At 42.3% G+C, this 9,564-nt stretch overlaps 1 protein-coding gene across 1 annotated transcript; it reads left to right on the top strand.

Annotated features, from left to right (window-relative positions):
• The first annotated feature begins 1,992 nt into the window (after nt 1-1,992).
• Nucleotides 1,993-2,436, top strand: LOC133785579 (uncharacterized). Its single transcript, XM_062224800.1, has one exon. It carries the CDS (start codon nt 1,993-1,995, stop codon nt 2,434-2,436), a length of 444 nt encoding a protein of 147 aa, XP_062080784.1.
• Nucleotides 2,437-9,564: the final 7,128 nt, after the last annotated feature.

Here is a 9,564-nt window from a genome sequence, read left to right as displayed (position 1 = left end):
AAGTCTAGGATGCCCTTGAGGATTAGCTAGAATCCAAGTTAGAAAGGAGGGTAATTGGGTCATTTGGCCTTGGGAGAAGATAGTTTTGGCTGAGGAAAAGTCATTCACGTTATTCATTTAGGCATAATCTGAATGTTTATGTTGGAAGACTAGAGGAACCAAGAAGCTAGGAGAGGGAGGAAGAGAGAGCTGAATATCTTTGAGGCTAAGGAAGGGATTCAAGGCTGAATTGAGGCAACAAGAACCAAGCAAAGGCCAAGGTTAATTCAGAGGTAAGGTTTCATATCTGATTTTTAGGTTTCCTTGCATGTTTTGAGAATTTGGGTTGAGTGCTGAATGTTGGATTTGTGGCTTGATATTGTGAGAATTCAGCTTGGGAATCAAAGGGGTTTAGCTTGGAGTTGGAATTGGAGGAAGCTCAAAGTCGAATTTCAGTTTGAGGTAAGAATTTCGTGCATCTTTGAGGTTGATTTATGGTGTGGTTTAAGATTTCTGAAGGGAGGTTTAAGTATTGTAAGCTCTGGTTTAAGGTTTATAAAGATTTTAACCAATTTGTGAATCTTGGGTTTGAATGTATGTTTGGGTTTGTTATTGATGTTTTTGGGTTTCCATATGGTCTATTTGGTGTTTTGGATTGAATTTGGGACTTAGGTATGTCTTGGTATTGATTTGGAAGTGTTTTCGCTTGGGAAAATGTTGGGGAAAAACCCAGATTTCTGGGTTTGCGTATGGGCGTCGCGGCCCTGTTCTTCCGTGTCGCGGCGCTAGGATGCATCAGAGGAAGGGCACCATTCTGGGCACCGCAGCCCCCATGGGTTAGTGCCGCGGCGCTAGGCCAATTTCTGGGCAGGGGAAAATGTGATTTTGGGGTTTTGGCTCAGGGGGCTCGGGGGATGCTTCCGCTACCTTGTGAGGGGAAACGGGAGGTCCCGAGAGCTCGGGATTGGTTCCGGGAGATAATTATAAATTGGTTAGTAATGAGGGTGCTATGTATGTGTTGTGACTAGGTTTTCAGTGAGGCTCGGATTAAGGGACCGTGCTCGAGATTTTGGTGCTGAAGAAGCTCAGGACACAGGTAAGAAAACTGTTGTACCCATAGAGTAGGTTGAGGCCCCATAGTTGTGTTGCAGGGCACACCCCTATATGATTATATGCAAGGCATAGCCCATTGATTATGTTAATACATGTTTAAGTTATTGATTAATTATGCTATGTATGTATTTATGTGGATGATCGGCAAGAGCTGGGAGTGGTGAAGGCCAAGAACGGCAAGGGCCGAGAACGGCGAAGGTTGAGAATGGCAAGGGGGGCCGAGAGCAGCGTTTAGCACGCGGAGTGCGAGTTGCCAGGGTAAGACCCTAAAGGATACCTGGGATATCCTCACGGTATGGACCGCGAACCCAGGGCCTGGTAAAGCGCCTGGGACGGCACGGCCGTATGTGTGTTTAGCCTGTTGGCAGATTTTCTTTATGTTGTGTGATTGATATGCCTATGTTATCTATTTGTGTGGAGTTTTCTTGCTGGGGTTCAGCTCACGGGTGCTCTGTGGTGCAGGTAAGGGCAAGGGGAAAATTGGCCAATGATGAGTATGGAGAGCGTGAGGCGACGTGTACATGTCTTGTCTGCCTGGCCGCCATGGCCAAGGGTATTTTTGGGAAATGCTTGTACTGAATTCTATTTTGTCGTTTAGTCGACCTAAAACATGTTTTGAGTTGTAAATATTTATAAACAGTATTTTTGGGATTCCTAATGTAAAACACTTATAATTTTCAATGAATGTTTATATTTTCAAATTATGTGATTTTAATACAGTTTAGTTACACTTTTAAGTTAAATGCTTGGTTACCCAGTTCAATGCACATTTTAAACTCACTTAGTAATGGCTCTAAGGTAGTAAGGCATTACAATATGGGCCGCATTATCAAGTCCTCCATTCAGAGCAGTTTCAGACATGTTTCTAAGGGGTTCTATCATCCCCATTTCATTATCGCCATGTGTGCTCAAGCTGGTGTGAAATGGGATCCTTCAAAGCCTTTGTTGCAACCCATGAATATACTAAATAGATCCTCCATCACTCGCTTCAATGTCATTGACACTGCAAGGGCTAGTTCATCATCTCATACCAAGGCTAGGCCACCACCATCAACCAAAAATATGAACTTGGCGGACCGTGTGACACTTGTGGAGGAATCTCTGTACAATACCTCTCAAGAGTTACCTGCTCACTGTACTAAATTCCAAGCACACCAACAACGCATGATTGAGTGGGCTAGTTATCAAGATGTTTGTTTCAGGATGAATGCCGTACACCTTGGCATTGAGATGACAAACTATCCACCTGCATCACAGTGGATTCTATCATATCCACCACTTATTCCCATGATGCAAGATGATGAAAACGAGGAGGAAACTGAAGATGATCAAGGAGATGCTTGATTAATGAGCATTTACTTCGGTTGAGGGAGTTTTTCTTTTTCTTTATTTTCTTTTATTTTATTTTTCATTGAGGACAATGTATTGTATAAGTGTGGGGGAAGGGAAAAACTGAAACTAAACTGCTTTAATTTTTATGATGTTATGTTATTTTTACTTTGATTTTTATTTTTATTATGTTGCATTTTTTTATGATGTTATGTCATTTTGTATTTGTTTTTGTTTTTCAATTTTAGTTTTTTTTTAGTTGTCATAAGCATGGCATGATTATGTTGGAAGTTGTTTGTCAATATTAAAAATTCTGATTGAGATGAGAATAGTTTCCTAAGAAATTGATGAATTTTGCATGAATTGTGTGCTTTACTCTTGTCTGGTTGTTACTTAAGCTTGATCTTTAATTTTTAAACATAATGTGTACAATTATATTTACTTTTTCACTATTGTTTGGAGATATTAATGCATGCTATCATCTATATATATATAGTCTCGACCACTCTAGAAATCATTGATTAATTGTTTAAGGTGAAATCCTAAGTACACATGATTAAGGCATTTTCTTGGGATCGTTTGAGCCTTTCAAGCTTACCTAAGTTGAATATCCTAGTTTCCCATTTTTGAGCCATAATGACTAATCTTTTTCTTTTATAAGTCAATATCTAAACCTTTGTAGCCTACATTTTTTATCTTTTTTTGTAATGCCCCGAAATCTCTGATATGGTTTAATGGCGGGAATAGTAGGCCGGGAGGGCCATACTTATTTAATTATGTCATTAATTGGTAAAATTCATGTATATGTGGATTATATTATAATATGATGTTAAATGCATGCATGTGGGTCCACACTTTTAATTACAGGGGTGTGATGATAATTTGGCCCGTTGAGGGTATAATTGTATATTGGTATGCATGTCAATGATATGTTGTTGAGCCCACATTATAATGTGGGTTTGTTCGAGCTATTCGGCATGAGACGATCTTGGATATTGATTAGCGGTCTAGTCATAACAGGCTTAAGTTCGGGGCTCAGGATGAGTCTCGGGGTGATTTTAATGATTAGAGTGTTACCGAAAGTTAAAGGGTAACGGGATATGAATTATTTGTGTTTGAGATTATCGAGAACAGCGGGAATTGGAGAAGGTTAACTATGATTAACGAGATAGGTTAGGAAGGACAAATTTTCCCTTGGGAGCCTTTAGAAACCCTTAAATGACCTAGGGTTATAATGGTCTTTTTACCCCTAGGATAGATATAAAGTGAGTTCAGCAGTAAAATTGAAGAGAAAAACAGAGTGTGATCAAGAGCTTACCCGTACCTTCCTCCTCCTTCATCTCCTTTGTGGATTTTGTGATCTTGTTGAGGATTTAAGCTTGGGAAGTAGGCCTTGGGAGTTTGCGAGAGTGGTCTACCATTGAAGAGCACCACAACCTGAGTTTGAGGTAAGTTTTTAGCCACTAGTTTCCATGTATGCTCTGTTTTAGTTGTTAGTTTCAGCTTATGATTTTGTGGTGGATTGTTGGAATTGATGGAAGTTTTGGTTGGGTTTAACTTGGGTTTTGATGAGGGAGTGTTATAGATCAAGTTTAGGGGTTGTATTGGATATTTGAGAGGTGTTTGAGCTTGGTTTGAAAGGTTGGTTCCAAGAGAAATCGCAGGGGAAGAAAAACCAGAGTTTTGGCTGAACTGGGGGTTGGGCCGCGGCATGGCCAAGGAGGGCCGCGGCTCTTGAGAGGTGCTGATGGAGGCCGCCTCTGTTTGGGGGGCGGGCCGTGGCATGGCCAAGAAGGGTCGCGGCCCTTAGTGGCATTTTGGCCAGAAATGGGTTTTTGGCTCGGGGATTCAAGCCTTAGGCCTCGAGATCGATCCTACTACCTGGTTTAGTAGTATTCGATGTATCAGAGGCTAGGTTTTGGTTTGGGAACCTTTGTTATTCATTTTATTGATGGAATCTCATAATTGGTTATGATCAGGTAACCGCTAAGGGACAAAAAGACAGGTCGTTCTTACATTAATTCTTGCTCGAACCATAGGTAAGAAAACTGCACCCCATATGTGACATGCATGATTATTCTTGAGGCATGTTGACTGTATAAATGTGGACATGGATTGATTAATGAATGCTTAGCAAATCTTGCTCATTTGTGTATGGCACTGACTCATTAGTCAGAATTGGCAAAGGTGCCGGTATCAACTGTGAAGCTGAGACTCATTAGTCAAGTTCGGCAGTGGTACTAGGCACTTGTCACACGGTGCTGACTCATAAGTCAGGACGGCCTTAGCGTGTTCAATGCAAGCCAATAAAGATTAGATCTAATCGATAACTGCATTGGATGACTCAAAGAGCATTAATGCCAGACCGACCTCAAGTTCGCTGAATACTATATGCGCTTGTGTGACTTACCCATATGTCACTCATCTGTTAAGTTAGAGACTTACCCATCAATCTCTCATCTGTTAAGTTAGAGACTTACCCATCAGTCTCTCATCTGTTTAAGACTAGTGGCTTACCCAGCAGCCGTTCTTCTGTTTAAATAAGTGACTTGCTTGTCAGCCACTCAGTATGGTTTTCTAGAACCTCAAGTGATATTCACTCATCTATTTAAGAGTTATATGCTCTATGTGATTATAATGATAATCATTTGATAATGTTTATATACAATACTATGTTTTCTTGCTGGGCTTTGGCTCATGGGTGCTATGTGGTGCAGGTAAAGGGAAAGAAAAGCTCACCCAGCCCTGAGTGGAGAGCTTAGGTGGTGATGTGTATATATGCGGCCGCTTGACCACCACGGCCAAGGAGTTCTCTGAGGAACTAGGGGGTTTACCCTATTTTTGCCGCTTAGGTCAGCGGGTTTGTAAATTTAAAACAGTAATGACCATTTTGAGTTACAAATAACTTGTAAACGTTTTGATGAGCTCATGAACAATTTTATATACTTAATAAAGCATATCCTCTCCTTTTTACTGCTTTCCACCTTAGCATGTTAATAACACTTAGAACACGTTTTTAACCAAAGGAATCGGGTAGCGGGTCAAATTTCTTGGTCACCGTAACTGTTCTGGGGCAACTAGGGCGTTACAACTTGGTATCAGAGCAATGCCAAGGTTAAGGTTTCTGTAGACAGGCCGGGCATGTACACATATCACTGAATTCAAGCTCGACTCATGGTTTGGTAACTATTTATGTGGTTATATGTATAACTGCTTAAATATAGTATATGTGCTTTACCTGTATGCATGAGACACTATGTTGAACCTGTGCCCTGAAATATGCTATCCTCAGCAAATGTGTGCTAATTAGTACTAAAATTGTTGGAACATACTCATTAGTATGGTTGTTTATGAATTATTATGCGATACATGCTAAGTGTTGAATGCTATAAACATGTATCTGCTTGTATAACTAAATGACTGTGGAATGTGATAATTTTCTGCTTGTTCTTGGACCGTAAGGCGGCAAGAGGTTTAGTTATTACTACCTGACTGGCTGTATTGATCCTTATTTCAGCAAGGTGTTAGATAAGAATGAATCCAAGGCAGACCGATACTTCAGCTGGCTAGAGTGATCAGGGCCAGAATAAGAATAACAATCAAGGTCAGGAAAATGACCAGTCTCAGATTCCACAGCCAGCTCATGGAAACTGGCAGCAGTTGTTTAATGATCTGCAAGCAACAATGTTGAAACAGAGAGAGGAGCTTTGTCTCCTAAGACAGCAACAAGTGCCTGCAGTGGCTAGTGTATCAGAGGTACCTCCTGTGTCGGTGCAGTAGAGCAGCTGCCTGAGGTAGGAAATAAATGGGAACCTCTTTATGAAAGGTTCAGGAAGCAGCAACCTCCAGTTTTTTAGGGCAGTGCAGATCCTGCCAAGGTGGAACAATGGATGAGTATGATTACCACTATCCTTGACTTCACGAGGGTAACTCGTAATGAGAGGGTGGCCTTTTCCACCTATATGTTTCAGGAAGATGCCCGGATTTGGTGGGAGGTAATTACCCAGACCAAGAATGTTAATGCTCTGAGTTGGGAGGAGTTTCAGACTCTGTTTAATGAGAAATACTACAATGATGCTATCAAGGCAGCTAAAGCTGAGGAATTCATCAGGCTACTTCGGGGAAGTTTCTCAGTCACTGAGTATGCCTTGAAATTTGATCATTTGGCAAAGTTTGCCAAGGAACTAGTGCCCACTGATGGGACCAAGAGAGAGAGATTCCTTCAGGGGCTACAGCCCAGGTTAGCCCGTGATGTTCTTATCACCACTGTGGCTGGGGTTACTACCTATGCACAGGTGGTTGAGAAGGCACTCACAGCTGAGAGTGCAGAGATCAAGATATGGCGTGACAGTGCAGCCATAAAGGATTTCAGGAGGACAGTTCCTTCATTTGTGGGTTCAGGTAGGGGTGTTGGCCCCAGTGATCAGAAGAGGAAGGTTCCTGACACCTTCCCAGTTCCTGGTCCTGATATTGCAATGGGTCGTCCAGGAGGTAGTGAACCCTGGAAGACTTGTCCTGAATGCCCTAGATGCAAGAGGCGTCATTTGGGAGAGTGTAGGTCAAAGGCCTGCTACTTGTGTGGAGCGGTAGGTCATTTTAAGAAAGATTGCCCTCAGGTAAGAAAAGAAGAACCCAGAAAAGCGGACAGCTCGGCCCCAGCTCGAGTGTTCGCATTGACACAAGCAGAAGTTGAGGCGTCTCCCTCAGTTGTTACAGGTCAGTTTCTTAGTGCTGGAACCCCTTATAATGTCTTGATTGATTATGGTGCTACACACTCTTTTGTTGCTAGTAGTGTTATTGATAGATTGTGTAGACCCTGTGATTTTTATGCTGTGGGGTTTGGTACTTTGTTACCCACTGGAGAGTTAGTGGTATCCAGGAGGTGGGTCAGATCTTTGCCAGTGACAGTGGAGGGCAGAGAATTGTCAGTGGACTTAATAGAGTTGGTTATGACTGACTTCGACATGATATTGGGTATGGATTGGTTGGCAAAGTATGGGGCAACCATTGATTGCAGAAGGAAGATGGTCACCTTTGAGCCTGAAGGTGAGGATCCTTTTGTGTTTGTTGGTGTTGTGCATGGACCTCGCATTCCTATGATTTCTGTGTTGAGGACTAGGGATTTATTGCAAAGAGGTTGCATTGGATTCTTAGCCAGTGTGGTTGATACCACTCAGGTCATGCCATTGAGACCAAAAGATACTAGACTTGTATGTGAGTTTCTGGATGTGTTTCCAGAAGATCTGCCAGGGTTGCCACCACAGAGAGAAATTGAGTTCGTGATAGAACTGGCACCAGAGACAGAGCCAGTGTCTAGAGTGCCTTACAGAATGGCCCCAGCTGAGTTGAAAGAGTTAAAAGTATAGTAGCAAGAGCTGTTAGATTTGGGTTTTATTAGACCTAGTTTCTCACCTTGGGGTGCGCCAGTTCTATTTGTGAAGAAGAAGGATGGTTCTCTAAGAATGTGTATTGATTACAGAGAACTGAATAAGCTAATTGATCAGTTGAAGGAGGATCTATTTGATCAGTTGCAAGGTAAGAAGGTATTCTCTAAGATCGACCTTCGTTCTGGTTATCATCAGTTGAGGGTCAAGGAAGGAGGTATACCGAAGACTGCTTTTCGTTCCAGGTATGGGCATTATGAGTTTTTAGTTATGTCATTTGGATTGACTAATGCCCCTGCTGCTTTTATGGATCTGATGAACAAAGTGTTCAAGGATTATTTAGACCAGTTTGTGATCGTCTTCATCGATGATATTCTGGTATATTCTCAGACTGAGTCAGAACATGAGCAGCATCTGAGGTTGGTTCTATAGAGACTGAGGGAACACAGATTGTTTGCTAAATTCAAGAAGTGTGAGTTCTGGTTGTCTCAGGTATCCTTTCTTGGACATATTGTCAGTAAGGAGGGGATTAAGGTAGATCCAGCAAAGATTGAAGCGGTCAGAGATTGGCCAAGGCCAAAGAATTCTTCTGAGGTTAGAAGTTTCCTTGGATTGGCAGGTTATTATAGGCATTTCGTGGAAGGGTTCTCAAAGATAGCTAGTGCTTTGATTGAGCTGACACGCAAGAGCCAAAGATTTGTGTGGTAAGATAAATGTGAGAACAACTTCCAGGAAGTGAAGCAGAGATTGATTACAGCTCCGATTCTGAGTCTTTCGACAGATCAGGAGAAGTTTGTGATTTACTGTGATGCTTCTCATCAGGGTTTGGGCTGTGTTCTGATGCAATCAGAGAAGGCAATTGCTTATGCTTCTCGTCAGTTGAAGGAGTATGAAAAGAGATATCCTACTCATGATTTAGAAGTAGCAGCTCTGGTCTTTGCTTTAAAGATATGGAGGCAATATCTCTATGGAGAGAATTGCGAGATCTATACAGACCGCAAGAGCTTGAAGTACTTCTTCACCCAAAAACATCTTAATGTGAGGCAAAGGTGTTGGCTGGAGTTAGTAAAAGATTATGACTGTGAGATTCTGTATCACCCAGGAAAAGCTAACGTGGTAGCTGATGCTTTAAGCCAGAAGGGTCCGGGACAGATTCATGGTATGAGGCTGATAGCCAGGGAGTTAGCAGATGATATGACCAGAGCTGGTATAGAGTTGCTGGAGGGTCAGTTGGCTAACACTACGCTACAGTCTACGCTGTTGGAGAGAATCAAGGAGGGTCAGCTGAGTGATCCAGAGCTGATCAAGATCAGAGAGGATGTTCTGGCTGGAGCATCCAGAGATTATACAGTGTCTGAGATAGGCTTGCTGAGATACAAGGGGCGGATATGTGTTCCGCTGGACACTGCTTTGAGGCAAGAGATTCTGGATGAATCTCATACTACACCTTACTCTTTGCATCCAGGCACCACGAAGATGTATCAGGATGTGAGATCGCTGTATTGGTGGCCAGAGATGAAGAGAGATGTAGTGAAGTATGTGGCTAAGTGCTTGACATGTCAACAGGTCAAGGATGAGCATCAGAGGCTGGCAGGGTTATTGCAGCCTCTGGATATTCCTGAGTGGAAGTGGGAAGACATCACGATGGATTTCGTGGTGGGCTTACCCAGGACTATTGGTCAGCATGATTCTATTTGGGTGATAGTGTAACGACCCGGATTTTCAAGACTCGATAATGCGGAAATATAAATGTTTTCAT

The sequence above is a fragment of the Humulus lupulus genome, chromosome 6 (genome assembly GCF_963169125.1).
Source record: "Humulus lupulus chromosome 6, drHumLupu1.1, whole genome shotgun sequence".
NCBI classification, from domain to species: domain Eukaryota; kingdom Viridiplantae; phylum Streptophyta; class Magnoliopsida; order Rosales; family Cannabaceae; genus Humulus; species Humulus lupulus.
Note: the sequence above shows the minus strand (reverse complement) of the source record. Positions and strands in the feature narration are given on the sequence as shown.

Coding starts and splice junctions, on each gene's coding strand:
- LOC133785579 (XM_062224800.1), top strand. CDS start 1,993: ATGTGTGCTCAAGCTGGTGTGAAATGGGATCCTTCAAAGCCTTTGTTG.